Here is a 25,115-nt window from a genome sequence, read left to right as displayed (position 1 = left end):
CAACCAGGAAATGAATAATAGAGAATATTCTTTCCATCTCTAAGTAAGACATATGATCCTGTGCAGACCCCAATTGTTATGAGTTTGTGCTACAGAGTGTATTTGTATTAAGCATCTGTAAAGAGTCAATTTTTTTTATTTACTGGAATAATGCATGTTGTTCAGTATTTTACATTTTGTTCAATATGAATAGTGAATATGAATATACTAAAGTGTGTCCAAAAGAAGAACATTTTTCCCTGTTAAAAACAGAAGGGGAGAAAGAGAGGGAGAGAGAAAAGGAAGGGCAGTATTGATAGGATTTAACAGGATTTAAGGCAAAGCTGAAATTACAGAAGAGAAAATACTTTTTACAACACATGATATGGAATTTTAGCAGAAGATGTTACACAGTTGTGAAAGTTGATTTGGAGAGCAGAGCACTGCTCTGAATAAATATACCCAGTTCAACAATAACTGCCTTGAAACTGGACACCCAGGCTTGCTAAATATCTGCTGTTATCATGCAACGTGACACATATTCTCTTCTATTTAACCTCCGGTGGCTTTTGTAATGTAATGCTCACCAGGGCTTAGAAGTACAATACCAACAATCAGATCCCCAGAATTCATTTTTTCCCCAGGCAGCTTAGAGCATCAATTTGAAGAGGGCATTCCGTGTGGTAAATCTAACATTTAAAACAGAGATGGACAACTGTGGAAGGGCATTTTTTGCCCTGTCTGGTGGGCCAAATCTTTCTCCAAATTTGTCACTGTATGGCAAAGAAAAAAGAAATGAAACCATGACTCTCAGTTTTGAGGGGTTTGGAACCATTTTCAGTTGATTTCCATGCATCTGACGTTTTGGTATCCTGAGTAGGTAAGGCCAATAAAACTATTCCACTGACAATAAAACTGCAAGTGATGAAGAACTCACAATCAACCAGCGAAGAAGCCATCTTAGCACTTACAATGTGTAGGTGATGCAATAAGAAAAGCTTATTTTTTGGATACTATTGCATCTGTACATTGTTCTAGATATTTGCCAGTTTGTGCTGCTTGATAATATAGGAGTATTTCTTGTAGGAATGAAACCAATCACATGTTCTTTGGAACTATAATTCTAATTGTCGCACTTGGTCATAGAAATCTGCCAAGTCTAGGTTTACATCCGGTCATCAGAGGCAGTTCAGATAAAAGTTTCCCTTTAAGACATAGTGGTTTGACCCTCTGATTTTGGGTACTTTTTAAAGTTGACATATTTTATTGAACTGTGTGTTGGAAGAGGGGGGTCCAGTGGTGATTATGATGATTGCCTAGCATTTTTTTTAAAGATAAAAAGATATAGCTTAGATTATTACGCACATATGTTTCCTAACTGCCACCCAAAAGGTTTTAGCATCATTGGATTTCAAAGCATTATCCAGAGACATCTAATTATGTTGGAAAAATACCTTCCTTTTGCCCTCCACCAATTTAAAATTGGTGCCTTTTAACAGGACCCAAGTTTAACCCAGTTAAAATATGCAGCACAAACGTTGGCCAGGCTTCACCATATGGGTTATGCCCCTTCTCTCCAAATTCTACACACCACAGGGCTCCAGTGCATTCAATATGCACTAATCAGAAAGGGAATGTTTCTGTGATATGGATCAATTGTATACTGAGATGGTGTGGCACATGTGTGAATAGCTGGAACCATTCAAGAACTGCCCCAGGAATGCACATGAGTTCATGCACTCTTGGCAGAGATATCTCATAATTACTGAGCATTAAATTGTCTTAGGGAATCAACAGAGCAGAAGCCAACATTTCCCTGTCAATCTTTAGGTGTTTACTACTGTTATCTCACACACCTGGGTTAAAAGACAAGCAGAGAATTATCCAGGAAGCTAATATGGACCAGATGCTTTGGAATTTGCTAAATGAGCATTTATTTTGGAGATCCCCAATGAGGTAACTTAATAAAGAAATGTAAGTGAAACAGGGAATCAATGTCAAATAAATAATAGGTTTGAACTTTCTGAAAATGATTACAAAATGAAGCTGCTGATATAAATGTAGGATGCATTCTGGCAATACTCACCAAACATTTCTTCTCAAACATGAACATTTGTGATCAAAATTATGCAAAATAATGCTATAGAAAACAGATTGCTGCTAAACTTACTCTTGTGTTATTTCTTTCAGCCTTCAATTCAGAAATTTCTTCTTCTTTCTCCAGTAGTTGTTCCCTGCAAGCATTTAGTTCTTTTGTAAGTGCAGCAAATTCCTGCAAAATCAAAGAAAATGTACGAAAAGTTAAAATCCCAATTATATTGAAACACTTAATCATTTTGATTTAATTTCTTGTTATAGAAAATCTTAATAGAATTAAAATTTGGTTGTGGAACTAGTGGCAAGGAGACTGACTTCACAAGGCCCAGACAAACCACACATGCAAACAATGCTTTAGAAATAAACATGGACATAAATTTATTCAGATTACAGCTATACAGGTTGGCCTGGCATGAGGCACAAACTGAGTGAAGTGATCACCCAATTGAATGAGCTGACTATTATTCAATCAAATCAAACTACTTGACTCAACGCAAGGAGATTAGCAAAGGAGTACAGCTGAGGAAGCCATTCAAGTGCACTCCCTCTGTGAAGTTTCCTGCCAAATTGGGGTGATAAAAATCCAAGCCCCTAAAACTCTGTATGCCTCCTCTTGCAGTCCCTTAACAGGATCCCTATGGGGACTTTCTTCTGCAGAACTAGATCTTGCCCCATGCCACACTGCTCCAAGTTGTGACGAAAAGACAGAGAGTTATGCAAATGACTCCAGCCAAATAATAAAATATGCTTTCTAGTGCAACATTTGAATATCACAAAAGCTTATTAAACTTCTTTTAAATTCACCAACCATTTCAAATTCTTTTTTTAAAAAAGAAAGAAAGAAAGAAATTGACTAGGGCATTCATTAAAATAAATGGTTTGGGATACCAAGTTTAAGGAACTCTCATTCCTGTTTTAACTTAATGTCCATGGGCTGAGACGCTACACCTGGTTGCTCTGCAGCATTACCACAGCAACCAAATGGAACGGTACCACTGCGTAGCAAAAAAGGAGCCGCCTTGAGCGGCTCCTATTTTGTGCCATCATAAGGACAGCATTTCCTGTAGAAGACGTGTGGGTGCTCAGACGCCCACACATCATAGACATGCCCCCAATGTGGATGGTGCCGCGCAATTATGGCGCTGCCTGCATGTAGTAGGGATCAGGAGTGTGTGGTTGGTGCACACTCCTGAGCCTTACTAATTGCAGCCAGGACATTGCTTCCTGGCGGTGTGTACCAGACCCATGTTTCTGAATATACTACAGGACTCATAAGTCTTTTAACATGTTGATATAAATCAAAACAATATCTTCACAACCTTCAGAAAAAAATGTATATATGTGTAAGACCAAGTTTCATTCTATTTTGAAAATGTGACTGCCACTATAATCAGCCTGGAAAAGCAAACTGTGTAACTAGTGAAAACCAGAGATTTTATTTGGAATTTCTTCATTTTAAATCTTGCATTCAGTATTACACAGCATTTTAAAGCAAAATAACACAGTTCCTTAGCAAACATGTTTCTCAACTTGAATTTTTCAAGATAAAGTGAATGGGAAGATGAATGAGTACAAAGCAATTGTGGGGAAAATGGGCAGGAAGTCCTTCCATCTATCTTATATATCATTTTCCTCCAACCCAGCTCATTTCTAATTCGGATTAGAGATCAGACTAAAATGACCAGGGGGAGCCTTTGTGAGGAAAGGATTGCTGAATAGGAGCACTCATTAATATACCATAATATTCTGAGGTGTACCCACACTGCAGTTACAGTGTTTTGATAGCACTTCAACTGCCATGGCTTTACCCAGTGGGATCTTGAGATCTGAAGTTATTGCTAAGGAGCTCAAGTTTACGCTTCTGAACTAAAGCACTAGAGGTCTATAACAGAGAATTTTAAGTTAATGTTTTACAGAGAATTCATCCCCCCAAAGCCTCTCAGGAGTCTCTCCTTCTCTATACATAAAAACTGAACCACAGTCTCTGGAAATGAACTAGAGCCTTCTATCTACTGAGTCACAGTGGTTTTTTTCTCCAGCATGCTGCGCATGGCAGTACAACTCTTCAGTGTCTTATTTCTGTCATATGAAGAGTTGCAACTTGGACCTTCATCAAATGCAAACATCTGAGGGTCTGGAAGTTATTCCATTCAGAGGTTGCAGAACACTTAATTACTTCAAAACCACTTAATTCCCAGTGTTTCCTTAAGTGCTAACCATAAAGCACTGTGATGCAAAGTTGGAATTTAATTTTGTTGGATTCAGCAGTAGCTTTCTTGCACCTCCAAAGACTGGTTTTAAGAAGAAATACACCCTGCCTTCAATATTTTACACATTTGTAGGGCATTTTGGAGAAATAAAGTACATGGAAAACAATTGTTTTAATTGTAAAGGGCTAAAAATATTACCAACTGAAAAAAAATATGCATAAACACTTTTTGATGACAGAGAAAATGTGTGCATTTTGTAAAATGCATAAACAAATGCACATATTAGGAAAGACACCAGACTATGAATATACATTTGAAGATTGCACAGATTCATCTAGATATGAATAGTCTTGCAACTAGACAGAAAATTTAGGATAGATTCAGAGAACTAAATCAAACCTGAGACTGAGAAATGTTCACATTCCCACTATATTGTGGTTTGTCTGGTTGCTGCAGTTCTATATGCATACCTCCTAAATCTGCCACTGTGAAGAAACTACAGCTAGATTTTCTTTTGGTTATTTGGGATGTTCTACCAATCCATCACATACAAAAGAAAACAAAACACATTGCAAACTCACAAAGCCTTGGCTATTTGAAAGCAATATTCTGTAGAGGAGAAAGCACCGATACCGAGAGCGGTTCCCACATTCCTGGGAGTTACCATGGGCACAGATGAGACATGAAACTGAGTACTATGGGACATGGTTGTTCTGACTGGGATTGTGTGTATCGTATGGATCTTGTATAATGTATACGAAATGCATATGGATTTGTACTCTTCTTATACTGCTTTAGGTGGGTACTGGGAATGTGTGATACCAGTGTGTGAAGGTTGGAATAGTTCTGGGATTAGTAATAATCATACTAGCTAAGAGATTCTAGGAGTTGTAGTCCCTTTCCAATCCCCAAAAAATCTTTTCCAAGCATTGCCTAATAGCAGATCCTTTCTGCACTAACCCACTTTTCTTTCCTTTGCATTCTAAAGGGAATGCAAGAAAGTCTCCAAAATAATGTGATTCCTCCTCTCTCCCCAACATAAAAAGTGATTCAACCAATCCATTATTTTACTGCTTTATAAAAAACACTCTATAAAACCATTACATATTAATAATATAATTATTTAAACCACATGAAGCAGATCAATATAGCCCATATAGTCCATTAAAGCTTAACCAGGAGTAGTTCATGTCTAATGTTGCTGAGCTACTGTTGTTTTTAAAGTAAGGTTAGGCTTTCATCAAACTAGCAAATTGCAGATTTAATTATTTAAATTTTTGAGAGAGGGAAATTGTTTACTATCCTGATGCACTAATCTTTTTAACTAGAACATCTGGATTTAAGCCAACTTCATCTCATCAAAGAACTAAATTAGTGTTTTGGCTTAAATGCTTTTAGTTGATGACCAGCTCATTATTATTATTATTATTTTTAAAAGAACATGATTTATATTATCATCAAATTACACTAGTACATTTTGCTTGAAAATTGCTCCTGAATGAGAGTTCTAATGTGCATAGATTTCCCCCCCAAGAATTACAAAATGTATCAAAATCCTGTGTGGGATATGTATAGTGGAAGGAGGAGGAACATTTATCTTTCACTGACTGGAAGATTGGGATAGGTGATCTTCAAGGTACTTTCTAACACTCATGTTGTAGGTATATTATAAGTTGCCAACTGGCTACTGTAATGTAGATGTGTGATGACTGCACAGTTGCACAGACTCCAATTAAAATTAAGCAGATAATTCTTTTTTATACTGAAATTTGAAAACTAAAATGTGTACTACTCATAATGTCTAATTTAAACTTTTTGTATAACCTGGAGCCAGAGCAGACGGGCATGAAAGAGCAGCTGAGGCTTCTGTGGCTGAAAGCGGGTCAGACTCCCACTGTCTACACAGCCCACTTCTAAGGACCAGAGTGTGGCTTTGGTGCAGCTTCCGTCTCCTTTGGAGGCATGCTTCTTCTAATCAGCATGCCTCAAATGTGTCCAGAAGCCAATTCATTTGGCCCATGTATTTCACCTTATATTTTGAAAATGGGCCTGAATATTTTGGATGAATGAATTCCTAAAAGAATTTCCAAAAGATGAAAGGGAAACAATAATTCATTTATTGATGCTGCATGGCATTCCATATGCATTTTTCAAATTAGGGCTCCAAAACAATTCCTTGTGTTGGGGTGGAGTAGAGATGGTGAGTTGGTAGAGGATAAAGTTAAACATGCCAAATGACCTAAACTAGCTCACTGTTAGAAGATTTGGCTACCACTATAGAAGCAAGAATCAACTGCCAATTTCGTCAGCTTCAAAAACAAGGGAGTGCTTTCATTTCAGGCTGCAAAATATCTAGGGCAGTATGGGAACACAGAACCGATGAATATATGGAGATCCTTTTCCATGTGTGTTCACTGTACATGGTTTTCAGTACAAAACGGGATTGTGCTAACAGATATTTCCACTTTTTCCCTAGTCAATAACTGGACAAAAGAGAATCTGTCTTGTGCCTAAACTCTCATGAGAAACAAGCACTCATATTTTAGGTGTTCTGAGACAAATTGGTCTAGAAACCTCTTTGAGGAGGGAGAAGAGCAACTGCACACATATGGTGTTGTTGCCTCCTTCTGTTTAATGTGTTTAGGCCAGTCAGCTGAATTAACACCCGCCCCCCCCCCCCCCCCCTTTAACTGGTAGATAATTGTGAGCTATATCTGTCTTGAGAAAAATACTTGGAATTCCAGATATTTGCCATCAAAATATATGTTGTTACTGGACTCACTGAACTGTGAAGCTGGGGAATGGATAGCTGTAAATTTGAGGAGACAGAAGCTCAGCATGTGGATCATAAGGCACACTTAGCAGAAACAGAAATGTTAACCCTGCTATAAAACTGACATCTCTGAAGAAGGTGTCCCAGTAATATAATTTGTGATCACCTCTGTTATACTGTAACAGAACCATGTTAGAGCACTTTTCTCTAGAAAAGGGATGATAGTCCAATAATAATAATTAGCTTTTATATGCTACTTATATGTATTAGATGTTGAAAATTATAAACATAGATTGTAATCATTATGGCCTAACAGTAATATGGGGACTACATATTATCTAAGGCCAACCAGTGACTCTGATGAGATAAGACTGAACCAGCGGATTTAGCCCTTCCCTTAACCGGTATATTATGTTACCTCTCAATAAAAACATTAGTGGCTAAGTCTAATCTAGCAATTTCCTAAGGAACAGGAGACTGAGATTCAGAGCTCAGAAAATCACTTTTGAAAAGTACTATATATATACTCAATTATAAGTCAGCCTTATGTATAAGTCAAGGTCAACCTTTTGGGCCAAAAATGTGCATTTTTATATGACCTGTGGATATGTCAAGGGTTGGACTTAAATGGGCAGCCCAGCTGGGGAGAGGTTGAGGGGCGATTACTTGCCCTCTCCAGCTTCTCCCCAGCTTCTCCCCAGCTAGGGTTTCACCCACAGAGGAAGCCCTGCTAGTGAGAGGCTTGGTTGAAGGACCATATTGCCCCGTGTATAAGTCTACCCAGGATTTTGGAGGCCATTTTGGGGCAAACATTTCTCGACTTATAGCTGAGTATATACAATAGTGTTAGTATCATGCACATGATCCTGTTACCTTCTAACATGTCTTTTCCACAGCTTTTGCTTTTAAAATAGTATAGTAAAAGAGTGGATATTTCGTAACAATGTACTGTACATGCAAGAAGCCAAAATTAAGAACAATCTCCCTGCCAATGTTGACCCTCACATCTTACAAATTGTTCTGGGGATCTAGCTCAGGAATGCTTTCTCAATAGATTCCTACACTAGCAGGTGATTTCTCTCTAAGGCCCTTGGGTTCTCCTCTAGTTATAAGAATCTTTGGTGGGATACAGCCCGCCCTTTTGTGGTGGCCTACACCCCCTTTCCCCGCCAGATTGGAGCCTGAACAGCCACAGTGGCATCCCCGGAGGCCCCGATCCACCGCTTTTCCAGGCCTTGGGGAAGCGCAAAAATGCCACTTCCCCTGGCCTGGAAAGGGGTATCCTTGGTGCTTCATGCTCCAGGACACCCCAGGGAGCCACTGCCGGGAGAGAAAGGGGCCGCTTGGCCCCTTTCCCCCCAGCTTCATTCCCGCACTTATAATTCACAAAAAATGCACTCTGTTATCCTCTCATTATTACAAATGTTGATACAAATACACATTATTCCCAAGTGCTTGCCCTAGCAATTAGAACTAATATTTGGAATGAATCCATCACTCTTTGATGCTAATAGCAGAATCAAAACCCATACTGTAACAAGAACCTGCCTGCAATTTCTTCATTTATATAAAAAGCGGTTGCCCGACTCGGCGGGCTGACCGCTTTGCCGCTAGACGCAGTGAACGACTAAAAGCCCCAGAGTGCTGTGGGGCATGCCCCAGCTCCCTATTGGTGCGCGGGGCGAAAGGGAGGCCCTTCCGCCCCGCGACGCTCTGGGAGCTGGGCTCGGTGACTGGGAGTTCCGGTCCTCCAGGGCAGATGATTGGTTCAGCTGCCCTGGAGGAGGAGTCTCCTGGTCAGGTGGTACTGAGGGCGGGGCTTAGGCCTATATAGGCCGTGCTGCCAGCCCCGGCCCTCAGTCGGTGCTTGGCTCCGGATGGTCAGGAGCCAAGCAGGAAGGGAGGAGGAGCGGAGCCTTCTCCCACCCACCCACTGCTTGGGTTTGGGTTTTTTGTCACAACTCTGGGGCGGCAGCATAGGCCAGGATCTGCACGGTGTGGTACCAGGGCTACGGAGCTCTGGTTTGGGAGTCAGTCGGGACCCGGGGGCGAATAGGGCAGGCATATGGCCATTGCGGGGGCCATAACGCGAGAACGCCTCCTGGTGACTAGGGGCTTAGCGAATATGTGAACGCATGGCAGAGATGCGGTCATATGGTGTTCCTTAGCCCCTAGGTCATCCCAATGCCTGGTGAGTGCCAGGTTGTGGTTAATCAGACAGACGTGGGGTTGTTTGATTTCGCAGATCCTGACCTCATGCTTTGTGCCAACCCTACCAATGGTTTGCTTAATAAAGTTGTGGCCTTTCCTCCAGCACGGTCTCCTGTGGTTATTCGGCAGCAGCATCTGAGGCAAATAAATAAATGCTCTATAGCAATATATGAAACATAGAATTTTTTAATGGGGTGAATGCCTCATTTATTTCATACAATTACAGAGACAGATGCCATTATAGGGTCTGAATGTCTTTAAAATTATAAGCTCCCCAAAACATAGACATGACTGATTTTCTTCCCTTTTTTAACTTGCAGCATTTGATTTCTCAGATACTCTTGCCATTTGTACCAAATTATATAAATACTTTTATGATACACCGTAGGCCTGAGTCACCCTTAACATGACTTGAGAGTCACACTGAGTTTCACCTTAGCCATTCTCTCATATGTAAAAATAGATCTTTCCCCAGTTGTGTTATTCATACTTTATTTTGAAGGGACATTCAAAGGACCCTTTAAAAACAACAACAAAACTACCCAACAAGTCCAGTTTATTTTCCCCCCAGAAGGACAGCCAGTATATAGTGATGCAAGATTAAAAGTTATATTGTACCATTCAATATTTAGCAAACAAAAATTATGTAAGATTGAAGGACTTTTCAGAAAGGAAGAAAAAATGTGAACCTTTCTCCAATATGTGTCTTCATATTGATCCTGACGTATGGTGACCTTATTCTAGGGTTTTCTTGGCAAGATTTCTTCAAAGGCAATTTCTCACTGCCATCCTCTTAATTTGAGAGAGTCAAATTAAGTGGGTTTGAGGGATGAAGCAAGGTAGAAAATTGCTTAAATATAGTTGGAAGAAAACTCCCAGTGATTGCAATGTTACATGCCTAAAATTGCATCTACACTGCAGAAATAATCCCGTTTGACACCACTTTAACTATCATGGCTCATTGCTATGGAATTCTTGGAATTCTAGTTTTGTGAGACATTTAGCCTTCTCTGTCAGTCTTCTGCTGCCACAACAAACTGCAGTTACCAGAATTCCATAGTTTTGGCAGTTAAAGTGTTATCAAACTGGATTATTTCTGTAGTGTTAATGCAGCCTAAATCTGAGATTACTCTGAGATGACAAAGACTGCTTCTCTGATCCACTACATCCTCTTTTTAAGTGTCTAAGGTCCCAAACACACTGCTGAAACAATCTAATTTGAGACTACTTTAACTGCCCTGGCTCAATGCTAGCGAATTCTGGGAATTGCAGTTTTGTGAGACATTTAGCCTTCTCTATGAAAGAGCTGGGTACTCATTTTGGTGACCTTGGAAGGATGCAAGCCTGAGTTGATCTTGAGCCCTGGCTGGTACTGAACTCACAACCTTATGGTTTGAGAGTGAGTGGCTGCACTACAGCATTTAACCACTGCACCACCAGGGCTCCTCCACTGCGCCACCAGGCCTTGTTGATTCCTTTTAATCTCTCTGTAGTGTATGATACCATCAACCATGGTATCCTTTGGAAGATACATTTTAAGTCAAGACTGGGTGACAATGCAGGTGGTGCTAGGGGATATGGCCTGCCCCTGTGGTTTCTTTATTATGGGATTCTCTTCCAGGGTCAGTTTTGTCCTCCATGGCATTTAATATCTACATTAAACCAAGAAGTTACATCATTCAGAGTTTTGGATGTCTCTATTTCATGTCCTCCAAGTGAGGTTGTACATATGCTACATTGGTTGGTGACTGGCTACAAAAATGGAGTGAATGAAAGCCAATAAACTGAAGTTCAATCCAGACAGAACCAATGTGATGTTACTAGGTTAGCCCAATGTAAGATGGTGTTCTAGATGGGGTTATATTCTCCTTGAAGCGGCACACCTGTACCTTGAGGGTTCTCCTGGATTTGTAACCATAATCTGAAGTTGCCTTAGTGGCACAGAGAGCTTTCTACTAGTTTTGACAGGTGGCCCAGTTGTGTCCTTACATGACAGGAATAATCAGTCTTCAGTAGTCTATGCTCTGGTAACTTGAAATTTAGGCCAGTACAGATTGCTCTAAAAGTGCGACTTAATGCCAGCCCTTTGATCCTCAGATTTGGGCTGCGGCAACCACATGCTGTGGTCCCAATCTACCATTTTTGTGGCCCCAAAAGAAGCGGCAAAATGCTGTTCCTTTTTGAAGTGGAAAAAAGCCACCCTTTCCACTGCCACCACAGCTTTTTGGTGCTCCTGCGGCATCTAAACACCTTGCCACTGGAGCGCCATGACACTGGCCCATGTATGGGCAGGCGGGTGGTTTCCAGGTGGCGTCGGAGTGGCATCGGGGCATACTCTATGTGTACGCCATGCTCCCATGAAAGGTGGCTTTTAGTGCCAGTTTGTACCGGCAATTAGATTCCTAAAATGCACTGAGTGTAGAACTGCCTTTGAAAATGGTTTGGAAAATACATCTTATGCAAATTATAGCTGCCACAATAATAGCAAGATCCAGAAGAATCTGAACATACAAGGCCAATTCCAGTCCACTTGCACTTGGTGCCTATGTATTCCAGAGCCCAATTCAGAACCGGTGTTATAATCTACAAAGCCTTATAAATGTTTGGGACCATAGTACCAGTCATAACATGTTTCTTGTTATGAACTTTTGTCATACACTAAGATTTGAGTTTCCCCTCCCCTCCCTCTGAATGAAGTTCAGAACATAATGAAAAAGCAATGGGTCTTTTAAATAGCAACTCACCAATCATGTGTAATGCTCTCCCAAAGAAACCCCCTCCCCCTAGTATCAGTTTTTTTGGTGCTAGGTGAAGATTTTTCCTAATTCCAGGGATCTGATGATATACCATTTTAATACATCACTAGAGTTGTATTTTTCTTGTCTATGTTTATCACTGAAGTTTGGCTGCTGTACTGTATTTTGTAAACAGATAACTATTTTATTTTGTTTTAATTTGGAAAGTTTCAGTACTCTTATAATACACTTTTATTTTCTTTAGAAAAAAAGCATTTTAATAGCAACAATAATATGACCATATTCCTAAACATACTGTGTATGTACAGTGCGCCATTCTGGACCCCCCGCGTAAGCCAAATACCACACATGCTCAAGCCCTATTCACTGTATGTGCCTTCACAATGACTTGTAAAGATCTTATGAAGAAAACACTGGGTTTTCTTAGGCCACAATTACTCAGAGGTGGCTTTCCCAGTCCCTGCTTCTGAAATATAGAAGCTTGACAGACTGCCTCAAAAGGGAGTCTGGAGCTGCCTGTTTTTGCTCCTGAGGGAGCCTGCAGCAACCAAACCATGCGGGCTCCCTCCACACCAAAAAGAACATGCTAAAAGTGGGATCTTTAGACATGCTCAGGTGGTGCCATCAGTGCATCACTAGCGTACTGTGGTGCATCCATGCCGCAATTGCGGCACTGCAATGTGCGGACGCTGTGCCATGCTTATGTCATCATGGTGGCCCTTATGTGGATGGGTGGGTGCCATGATGGTGCCGCTGTCACATGCTAGAGTTCAGGAGCGTGTGGATGCTGCGTGCTCCCAAACCCTAGTTTTGACCCGACGACGGCGCTTCCCACCCATCTATCTTGAACCATAGTCTGGTATTTATTGGCAGTCTGCTTTGCAAGTACTAATAAAAGCAGACATTGCTTAGCTTCCAAGATCAGATGAGATGTGGTGCCTTTAGGCAAGGGACTGACTGGACTTCTGTTATTTTAGTAGACTGAAAGGGGTTTTTATTTTTTATTTTTAATTATTGTTTTGTTTTATATGTTACCACAGCTTGTCACAGAAAAATGAAAAAAAAGTTGGTTTGGGTCAATTAAATTGTCATTAAAAACATTTGGAGGGTCACTTTAGGCAAAGCTGATTTAAAGACACAGGAAAGAATGACTTTCACCTGGTTACTTCGTCTTCGCTTTTTAAATGATTCTAAAAAGAAAAGAAATAGAAAGAAAATGGAAACAATGCCACTGCTTTTGACACACTGGAGATGGGATCCCACCAGAAGACAACTAATGTTCTAAGGAAAATGGCAGAAGATATGTCTAAAAATATATATTTGTTAGTATATAACTAATATATAGTAAAATAAATAAATAGATAATGATCTGTAATTGCTAGACTAAATGTTTTAGCCTTTAGAATGGAAGGAATTAGGTCACATGTATAACAAAAAGAAAGAGAAAAAGAGAGAACATAATTGAATGGTTGCCCTTGGACAGATTCAAACAGAAACAAATTGTTCACTGGTAGTTCTGTCACTCTATAGAATTGAAAGATGGTAAAGGAAAGCTATTCAATCATATAACCCAATAAAACAACAAGAAGGTCAAAACACAGATTGTCGATAACGCTGCTATTTTTATTTCTTCAACACAACTGACATAGGCAACAGATTAAACCAGCTTTGGCCTACATACAATAAATCAGGGAAATTTTTCCTTTTTTAAAAAAAGGAATAATATGAATAACAATTTTTTAAAAAGTATAACACATGTTCATTCATGGGCACCATCTACTTCAGACCCTCCCCTAAAGAAAGTATCAGTAAGAATTCCAGATAAGCTGTTTTTCAGAACATAAACATAGTTGCCTCTGTGGATATATTTACCAGTATATGAATATTTTTTTGGGGGGAAATCCATTGTATCTTCTCTGACCAATTTTTTAAAAGGTTTAGTTGTTGTTTTTAAAAATGAGGCTTATATACAGACATTTCAAAAATAATGATGGGATTCTTTATGGGTGGGATAGAGAATGTGTGATGCTCTAGATGGCATTAGAGTGCAACCCCCATCATCTATATATCAGTCATGCTGATGGGCAGTCCAGTCCAGTAATATTTGGAGAACCACAGGTTAACTACTCCTGGTTTATAGTAGTAAATATTTCAGAAAAAGAATGGTTTGTAGAGCTAATCTTAAAGACAATATTCCCTCATCACCCAGGCCTTCCAGAAAATAGACTATAATTCTGCAGCACTTGATTTGTCAAACTGTTTCCCACAAAAATCAGGGCAACTCTATTATTGTTGAGCTTCTTGTGAGTGGACAAAACTCTATTATTCCGTCTGGCCTATAGTGTTTATAACAATTAAAAAGGCAGGCATCTAAAATTGTTTCGAGCTATTCATTAAGAATATTTTTTAAAATATGCTTAGATACCACTTTGGGAGCTCTGGTGGTGGATAATTAATAATAAATATATTGAGTAAGCAACAGTAAAAACCCCTAACATTTCTGACTATTGACCAAACAGGTTTTGACTGACAGGAATTATGTTCTAATAAATCTGGAGAAGCCCAGATAAAGGGTGCTTGCTCCAGACCAGGAAGCTTATCACACACGTATTGTGTAACGTTTTGAGGTTTGAACAAGCATGGAATGGAATGCATTTTATTGGAAAGCCTCATTTACATAACGTTCTTATCCAGGGCTCTTTTCGTTCCGTTCGCATGAAATATCTCCGACGATTGTATTTTGTCTTCCCTTCCCAGAAAACATTATGAGGCTGTTACTCCCACTGTGTGCGATATCTATGGAGTCCCAATTGCGTCCCCATCTCAACCATAGTATTATGACTTATCATCTCCTTCCCTTACTACAGTTCCAGTCAAGATGGGATGGTGAATTCCAGTTGTTTCCCTCAATAGTACTGGGCTGCCCAGGGAAAGGATGGGGAGGAGAAGGGTCTTGGAGGAGCCAAGGCACCTCTTGCCTTCTCCTCCCCATCCTCTCCTTGAGCTGCCCATAGAAAGCATCGGGGAAGAGAAGGGACTTGTAGGGGAAAGGCACCTCTTGCCTTCTCCCCATCTTCTCCTTGGGCTGCCTATAGAAAGGAGCAGGGAAGAGAAGGGACTTGGAGGGGCCAAGGCACCTGTTGCCTTCTTCTCCCCAATCCTCTCCTTGGGCTCCCCATAGAAAGGATTGGGGAGGAGAAGGAACTTGGAGGATCCTTCTGTGTTCCTGCTCCATCATCAAGAAACAATTAGTGGTGTGGAAAAGGATTCCCAAAATAGTTGAATCCATTATCTGCTTATACACAGAGAGACACACAACACCAAAGATCACAGCACAAGGCTATGAGAGACTGTAGAAATGCCCTCCCTTTGAACTTCGTGCCCAATCCTCTTTTACAAGTACACATGCACAAAAATGGAGAAGGATGGGTCGCACTTGGGAAGAAACCTGGCTGTGCAGTGATATCCATTCACAGCCAAGTCCAAAAATGATAGCATGGCATCTTCTCCAGTACCGCTATGCGATAGCAATCATTCTCAGTACATTTACATATTGAGTGGTACAGTGAGTGTGGTAGCACCAGCCCTCATCTCGTTTCAGGACCTGTTCGCTTTTTGAACAGGAATGGAATGGGAAAAAAGTGAGTGTGATAAGGTGGCAGGGCTTCTTTACCTATCTCATGTGGGGAGTGACCAGGGTTTCTCCCAGTGTGCCAGGGACTGGCACCGTATTTATAGCTACTGACTACAACTGTTTCTTTCTTTCTTGGAAACTTGCCATTGAACAGCAGTCAACACTTTGCAGACCAGTGCTGCTCAATGGACCACCATTTTGAGTATCACTGTCCTAGAGAGTTTGATTCAATTTCACTCTCTCTCACTGTGTGTGAACACATGTCCATGTATTACTGGGAAATGTTATGTTTCTGTCAGATGTAAATATTGTTATTGGAATCCATTTGAACTTCCAGTTTTCAGTAGCTCCATATTGTGATCATAGTTCCCTGCTCCATTATAGAAGTAGGATAAGCTGTCCTTTTAAAAAAAAAAAAATCTCCTCTTGTTAACTTGGAAAGAGAATAATTAGTTATTTCCAAACTCTGAGTTTCACCACAGCTTCCTTCTGCAAGCTCATGTATTAATTCCACAGTGTACAAATTTCTTGTGGGCATGTTATAACAGTTAATTCCTACAACTCTTGGTTTTAGCCAACAATTCTTAAATAGGACAATCAATTGTTCTATATACATGTATTTAAGGTTTCCTACAGGAATTGTATTATTCTACAAAATGCTGTATTTCTTCTTCATCATTTTAACTACAGTAACCTGTGTTTTGCATTTCTATTCTCCTAGCTGTCATAAAGAATTAGTTTTTCAAACTATGGCAGCTGAACCTGGATCAAAATAAATCTTTTTAAAAATATAAATAAAGGAGATGAAGGCCAGAATAGCCTCCACTATTGTTAAAAGCCTGAGCAAGTAGGGCAGCTCTGTTAGCTTATACTTAGCATTCAGTGGAAAGCTACAGGAGGGACATAGCCAGACTGCTGTGCTAATATGTTCCATTACATTGGTTTTTAGAATAATACACCAAATATGATCAACCATAAATCAGAACCAATTCAAAATACAGCACGATGTGGCAGGAAACACATGTTTCATGTTTATAGAAATTTTGTAACACACAGCAGACTTTTTTTTTAAAAGGAAGAATATATTAGCTATACAAGGAAAGGGTGGACAACACTCATCCATGGGACAGATTTTTCTTTCTATGGAGTCTCTGCTTCTACAATTTACTCCTGATGGAGGCTGCACCAACCAAACAGCATGGCCTCATGGTACCCGCCGCAGAGACTTTTTAGTCCTGATGGAGGCCGTGCTGTTTGGTTGGTGCAGCCTCCATCAGGAGTAAAAACAGGCAGCTCCATCCTGCCCTTTTGGGGCTCTCTATCAAGCCCTTTAGTCAATTAGAATTAGGGTTGCCATAACTGTCTACCTCCAAACCAGGACAAATGTTTAAAAATGTAGGACAAAATTTAGCCCCAAATGTAGGACATATTTTGTAAATGAAGGACATGAACAACTAAAAAACAAACAAAAAAATAAATTCAAAAAGCATTAATATAAACACATGCTTCTTAGGCATGCTCAAAATGGAAGACATTTTGACATTCTTCCTGGATAGAAGTTTGGGAAGTAGCTTTGTGTGGTGGACTAGGATTCTGGAGACCATGGTTCATTTCCCTGCCTATTGGGTGACCTCAAGCTCAAGCAAGTCACACTCTCTCAGCCTCCTCAGCAGAAAGCCATGGCAAAATTCATCTGAACAAACCTTGCCAAGCAAACCCCAGGATAGGTTTGCTTTAGGGTCCCCATATGGTGGAAAACAACTTGAAGGTAAAAAGAATAAAGAATAACTGAGTACTATACCTTTAGGTACAGTGGAGGGTTCAGCATGGTGTAGTGGCCTAGGACAATGGGAGACCAGGGTTCAAACCCAGCTCAGCCATGGAAACCCACTGGGTGACTTTGGGCAGCAAATCACACTCCCTCAGCCTCTCAGGGGAAGGTAAAGGCAACCCCCCCTGAAGAAACTTGTCAAGGAAACTCCATAGGGTTGCCATAAGTAGGAAAGGATCTGAAGGCACACAATAACAACAACAGCAGAGGAGGAAGAAGGGGGGAGAAGAAAAAAGAAGGAGAAGGAGAAAGAAGAAAAGGAGGAGAAAGAAGAAGAATAGGAAAAATAAGAGAAAAATAAGAGAAGGAGGAGGAAGAGGAGGAGGAGGAGGAGGAAGAAGAGGAGAAGGAAGAAGAAGAGGAGGAGGAAGAAGAGGGGGGAAAAGCAGAAGAGGAGGAGGTGAAGGAGGCCCCCAACCCCCCTCCCCGCCCGCCCTGCCACCGGAGAAAGGCCCATAGGCCTCTCTCTTTGCTCCATAGCTGCTGCTGCACCAAAAGCGCGGCAGCAGCCACAGAGGCCCCCAATCCCCACCCCACCACTGGAGAGAGGTCCATAGGCCTCTCTCTTTGCTCCTCTTCTTGAGGCTGGCCAGTTGGAGGAGCTTGAGCCTCTGCTCCTCCATTGAGTCCTCTTGGAGTGCACACACCAAGCGCGCAAGGCATCAAGGTGAGGCAGGGCCGGGCGAGACTTGGGAGCCTGGAGCCCCGGCCACCAAGGACAAATAGGGAAGTGAGATGGGACCATGCCGCTCCCTGTAAAACCGGGAAAGTCCTGCTTGTTCCCCGGATATGGCAACCCTTATTAGAATGACTGTAATTATTTTTATAAAAAAAGCTTGCTTGGGCTCACAGAAATAGTTATATGATTATTTGGATCTTGGCCTCTATACATTTCTTTTGTTGCTTTAGGAAAATGGCACACGCTGGTGATTCATTTTAGTTTCTGAAATATGACCAACTATTCACTTTAATTGTGGCTGAACTTAATTGGAATATTCTTGGTATACGGGAACATTTTCAAATGAACATTGTAGTGGCAAGAATCAGAGGCAAAGAAGCTTTTACAGATTACTTAAAACCAGACAGCCTGGCACTATAAATATAAAATCCCTTCCTTGTCATCATTCATACTATGCTACAAAGATCAAGACCAAGAAGGATTTGACAGCTTTCATTGAGTAGAAAGTTTAAAGTTAAAGGTTACAAAAATATGACTTTCACAACTAAACATTTTTCTAACAGCCTTACCAGGTCAGAAATGTAGAGAGGATGTGGGTTGTTTTTAGATTTGGCATGACAATTTGCTAAATACAAATACCACATTGTCAAATATGCACCTATTCTCACATTTCATAATCAGACACTAAACAATGGGACCTGCAACAAAGGGTACACAAGCGGAGTGCTCCTGTTCAGGGTTCGAGCTAGTGGGCAATGCCTTTTCTATCCTGCCCACCCCCCTCCAATACATTCCCCTTTCCATTTCAAACCTCACCCCTGAACTATCTGTCAGCATGCGAGAGCCACTGAAAATGCCTTACAGTCCTGATTTTAGTCCTCAACTACATTTTCCCCCTGCAATATTTTTTGTACTTCTGCAAAACCTGGGGCACCTTGAAGCCTGAAACACATCTTCTTGTGCATGAATAGTCTGCTACATAAGTACTCAGTCAGTTGACTGTTAAGAGCAGGGGTAGGCAACCTGCGGCCCGCGGGCCGGATGCGGCCCGGTGAGGCCTTGGGACCGGCCCCAGCCCTGTCCTGCCGCCGATTGCCGCCGGGGCCTTTGGGTGGCAATTGTCTATAGAAGCCTCAGAAACATGCATTTATATTAACATTTTTTTAAAAATCAGCAAATTTTTTCGCATGTCCTCCATTTTTTTTTAAAAAAGTGTCTTCCATTTGAAAATTTTGTCCTACATTTTCCTGGTTTATTTATACATTTAATTTTTTTTAAAAAATTATTTAATTATTTATTTTTTGGCTTCGACCCCCCAGTTGTCTGAGGGACAGCAACCCGGCCCCCAGCTCAAAAAGATTGCGTACTCCTGGTTAAGAGTATTGGGTGTAGCAATAGCAAGTAGCAATAGCAAGTACATTTCTATACTCTTTATTAGTGCACTTAAGCACTCCCTAAGTGGTATACAATGTTTAAGCTAATTGCCCTCAACAAGTTGGGTACTCATTTTAGCAACCTATAAAAGGATGCAAGGCTGAGTCACCCCTGGAGCCTGTGTAATGTTTAGAAGCTAAAAGCATACAGAAGTGTTCACTATTTAATGAAATAATACATTTGTGCTCCTTATACATAACAATAAAAACTGTATCCTTATTCTTACCCCCCTCCCCAGTGTGTGTGTGTGTGTGTTGTGGTAGCATTAAGGTACCAAACCTGAAAATGAGCACAATTAGCTCAAAAGACTATTATTACAAATGGGAGCCCAGCCATCTCCATATCTGTGAATACTGAATACAGCATTGCAAACCAGGGCTGTATAGCAATGATAAAATTTTGAATTATTATTTTTTTCATAGACTAAAAACACAGCTCTTTTGCTAACCACCATCAAATCATATATAGCTATTTTGGATATTTGTTACTTTTTTATATAGCACTGTAATGATAGGGAAAAAGTCACTATTTATTTCACGAGGAAAATAGTCACAGATGTTTTCCATAAAGTCCCCATAATCATTCCTTTTTAAAAAAAAGAAAAGAAAAGAAAGCAGAATGGGAACACAATGACTATATTCCTTCCTTCAAGCAAAAGAAACCAAAACAGTAAAATGAAAGAAACAATTTCAATTATCCCATGCTTTTACTGGATACCAAAGTGACCAGTTCTTGATCATTTCTTTTAAAAAATAGCAACACCAGTCACAAAACTCAAAGCAGCATGTTAAAAAGACACCTATCAGTTAATACAGTATTTTGGGGATATTAAAGAGGTGCTGGAATGACCAAAGTAATTGCCAATTCACTACTGAACATAAAGAACAGTTGTTCTTCTCTTTGTAAATTGGTTTTTCTAAGTGCACAGTTTGATTCCTACTCTGAAGGCTCTATTTGTTGTTGTGTGCACTCAAGTCCATAAATTTCCAATTTATGGTGACCCCAAGGGGGCCTATCACAGGATTTTCTTAGCAAAATTTGTTCAGAGGAAGGTTTGCCTCTGCTGTCTTCTGAGGTTGAGTGTGTGTGACATGCCTAAGGTCATCCAGCTGGTTGCCCAAACAGGGATTCGAACCCTGGTCTCCAGAGTCGTAGTCCAACACTCAAAGCAATACACCATGCTGGCTCTCAGCAAACAAATGTACATATAACCACACCTTATTAATTTTCACATTTGCTGTATTAGTATGCCTTTCAGTATCAGCCAGTTGATTTAGCCACTAGCCAGCCTGACTGACCAATTCTTGGAGCTGTAGTCACAAAGATAACTTTTCCAAGTTCTGTGTTATACCAACTCAGATTGTTTGTCCACCTAGTAAAATATGTATTTATTGGATTATTTAATTTATATCACACCTTTCTCACAAAATGAGATCCAAGGTGGCATTTGTTGTTTGCTAATAGCAAACAACACCCTCAAGTTGATCCCAATCTTTCCAGCATCTCCCTGTGGATGAGCTGTCTCCAAGACTCCCTATCTTCCACTGCTCTGCTTAGGTGCTGTAAATTCATACCTATGATCTCCCTAATAGAATCTATCCATCTGGAATGTGGTCTTCCTCTATTTCTATACCCTCTACCTTCCCTAGCATTATTGACTTTTCTAATGAGTCATGCCTTTTCATGATGCGGTCACAGTAAAACAGCCTCAATTTGATCATCTTGGCTTCCAGGGAAGTTTCATGCTTGATCTGTTCAAGGACCCATTTGTTTGTCTTCTTGGTTATCCACAGTATCCTCAGCACACGTCTCCAATCCCGAATGGGTTTCTTCCTATCCACTTTCCTCAGTATCCACCTCTTACATCCACACAAGATAATGAGGAATACAATAGCTTGTACAATTCTAACATTAGTGCTCAGTTGTCTATCTTTATTCTTTAGGATCTCGTCTAGTTCTTTCATAGTTGCCTATTACTAGTCTTCTTCTGATTTTTTTCACTGTAATCTTCTACCTGATTGATGCAAGGTATAAGAACTCTTTTACTATTTTGATTTCCTCATTGTCTAGGTTGAACGTTTGTAGATCCCCTATGGTCATTAATTTTATTTTCTTTATGTTCAGCATTAAGTCTGCCTTTGCACTTTCTTCTTTGACCTTCCTTACTAATTGTTCAAAATCTGTGATGTTTTCTGCTAGTAGTATAGTGTCATCCATGTATCTTAGATTGTTGGTGTTCTTTCCTTCTATCTTCACTTCTCCTTTTTCTTAATTTAAATTTGTTCTTCATATGATATTTTCTGAATACAATTTGAACAAACAGGGTTAGAATGCAGCCTTGTCTGATCCTTTTGCCAACTGTGAACCAATCTCCATATTCTAATACTAGCCTCTTGTAGTAAGTACAGCTTTATTATCAGGACTATCAGATTTTATTACACTCCCATATCCTTAAGAGCATTTCATAGCTTTTCATGATCTATGCAGTCAAAGGTTTTGCTATAATTTATAAAACACACACTTATTTTCTTTGGGAATTCCTTGGTATGCTCCACTAGCCATCATGTTTGCAATATGCTCCTAAGTGTATATTTCTTTCTTGACACCTGCTTGCACCTCTAGGATTTCTCTCTCCATGTATGATTCTGCATTGCAGAATTTTGAGTATAATTTTGCTTGCATGAAAAATTAATGCTATGGTCCTATAGTTGCTGCAGTCCTTCGTAGCTTCTTTTTCGTGCCTGGGGATATATATTGATCGTTTCCAATCTGCTGGCTACCGTTTTGTTTCCCGTATTTGTTGACATATATTGGGTAACACTAGAGTTTATTCTGTCTGTGTGGACGGTAGCAGTTTGACTGGAATTATCATCTGTTCCTGGTGATTCATTTTTCCCAATTTCTCTTATTGTAGTTTCCATCTCACTTTTTAGAATTTGGGTTCATCTTCATATGGTTCTTCATTCCATGTGTATTTCATTTTTCTGATCTCTTTTATATAGTTTATCTGGGTGTTGCATGCAATTTTTTTTGTTTGTTTGTTTGTTTCTTCCTGACCTTTTCGTATGTTCTTTTTATTTTCATATTGCATCCCAACCCTTGGTTTGAACTTCTTACCTTTACTGCTTGAAGCATTTTTTCTGTCATCCATGTTTTTTCTCTTCTTTTTGGCCACTGATAGTGTCTTTTTACACTCTTCCTTTATTATGTCCCTGGCTTCTGACCATAGATGTTCTGGTTCTCAGTTGATTATATGTAATAGTGCAAATCTATTTCTTACACCGTCAGTAAATTATGTTCACGTCATATTTTGGTGCAATGAGTAGTTTTGATTTCTTCTTCAGTTTTATATTTGAGCTTTATTATTATTTTTGATATAAGGTGGTGTACAACATTTTAAAAGTATAATACAATTTTTAAAACTCTTGTATTTTGCATTTTTATAGTGTTTTAACTTGGACTGTTTTAGATTTGTTAGCCACCTTGTGTCCCTGTACTGGGAGGAAGGCGGGATATAAATAAACATAATAAACATAATAATAATAATAATAATAATAATACAAAAGTTAAAACACAAACTGAATCTCTATTTTTAAAAAAGGACATTAAAATAGTATTAAAACAAGCTGACATTAGAAGATGTCAAAACCATAATAATATAAAAATACTATACTCCCTATTGAAATACATCATGCTAAAACCCTAAATCTTCCTCGAATAAAAAAGTATTTCCTGGTGGAAAGACAGCAGGGAGCAGCCCAGCACACCTCCCAGGCTGCTCCATAACCTGGAGCAGCTACCAAGAAGGCTCTCTCTTGTGTCCTCACCAGACAAGCCTGGGATGGTGGTGGGACTAAGAAAAACCTTTCACTGCAGATTTTAGAGCATTGGCAGACTCATATAGGGAGATACAGTTTTTCAAATATCTGTTCTGTCAGTTTTCCAAGTATCTATTTTGCCTAGCAGTCTTCTTTACAGCATCTCAGGCATTCATATGTACCTGATTACTTTTACACATTTTATAATTAAACTATGAAATTTGCTATCACAGAATGTAATTATGGCCATGAAAGTGCTTAGAAAAATTCATGGACAATTGGGCTATCAATATCTAATGGTCACTGAGACTATATATTACCTCTAGGATCAGAGGTTATATATCTCAGTACCAGTTGCTTAGGAACATACATAGGATAATATTATTACACTCATGTCTTGCTTATGGTTTCCCATAGGCATCTTATTGACTACTACAAATCGTAAGTCTAGACTGATCCTGGATGGATCTTCCTATGTACTTAATTGTAGATATCATGGATTGAATCTGCATCAAAATGTGTACTTTACCAATGAGCTATATCACTGCTTTCCTTGAGTAGCAAGAATTGGGAGGATAGGCAGGAACTGTTATTGTAAATATAATGTCACTGAACACTTAACTATTCTTCAAATTCATATTAATACAGGTTGAGTCTCTGTTATCTAAAATGCTTGGGACCAGAAGTGTTTTTTATTTTTGATTTTTTTGGATTTTGGGATATTTGCATATACTGTACCTCATTAGGTAAATCTTGGAGATGAAACCCAAGTCTAAACATGAAATGCATTTAAGTTTTGTATATACTTTATACAAATAGCCTGAAGGTAATTTTATACACAATATTTTAAAAATAATTTTGTGCATAAAACAAACATTGTGTACATTGACTCATCAGAAAGCATCGTAGTGACACTATCTCATCCATGCAACAATTTTGAAATATTCCAGATTTTGGCATTCCAGATAAGGGAGACTCAACCTGTATGTTCACTCCTTGGTTAGAGAAGTACAAGCTATATATAAAAAAACTTCGCATTTATATGGCATCTTGTTTGCCATTTGTTCACTTGTTTAATTAATGATGTATTTGACATTAAACTCAAATCTTGGCTTGCTTGCTTTAGTATTCCTTATTGTTGAGCATAAATGGGATTAATATAATAGACAGGACTGGATACTTAATCATAGCAAAGGCTGTTAAAAAACAGACAGAGAGAGAAAAAAATAGAGGAAAGCAGTGTCTGATTTTGACAGATGTGCTCCATCAAGGATAGTTAAGAAATTAAGAAGAGGTACAGAAGCACCCTGTCTGAAATGCTCTAATCATTCATGTCAGTAGAAGAGTGTTAACAGCACAGCAGGGAAGAATAAACATTCTAGCCATTAATTAGCACCCTGGCCATCAATCAGGGACAAAGGCCGATACCAAGACTATCAGCAGTTTCTAAATTATAATGAGAAAGTTAAAACAGCTGGAACAAAACTGTTAGCACTCTTCTGCTCTTCAGGTAGAAGTGATGAAAGGAAGATTATAAAAATATTTCTCTAATGCTACAAGTCTGACTTCTGCAGTGTTTAGGATAAAAAAATAATGCTGTATTGGTAGCCAAACTGAATGGTTCCCACTGAATTCCAATCCTAGGAAAATGGACTGAGTAGAAAAACATGTTTCACTGTTTTTAAAGGTTCCT

At 39.6% G+C, this 25,115-nt stretch overlaps 1 protein-coding gene across 8 annotated transcripts in view; it reads right to left on the bottom strand.

The window, feature by feature from the left end:
* The window catches only part of LOC149312139 (liprin-alpha-2), a 318,268-nt gene that overhangs the window by 108,253 nt on the left and 184,900 nt on the right, over nucleotides 1–25,115 (bottom strand). For all 8 annotated transcript variants that reach the window (XM_089524024.1, XM_089524025.1, XM_089524026.1 and 5 more), the window contains one exon: nucleotides 2,150–2,251. In XM_089524024.1, the coding sequence (XP_089380150.1) occupies nucleotides 2,150–2,251 (102 nt within the window). The remainder of the gene's footprint in view (nucleotides 1–2,149; nucleotides 2,252–25,115) is intronic.

The sequence above is a fragment of the Sceloporus occidentalis genome, unplaced genomic scaffold, assembly GCF_023333645.1.
Source record: "Sceloporus occidentalis isolate IW3139 unplaced genomic scaffold, rSceOcc1.0.p SCAF_5, whole genome shotgun sequence".
Lineage (NCBI taxonomy): Eukaryota > Metazoa > Chordata > Lepidosauria > Squamata > Phrynosomatidae > Sceloporus > Sceloporus occidentalis.
This window is presented reverse-complemented; position numbering and strand designations above follow the sequence as displayed.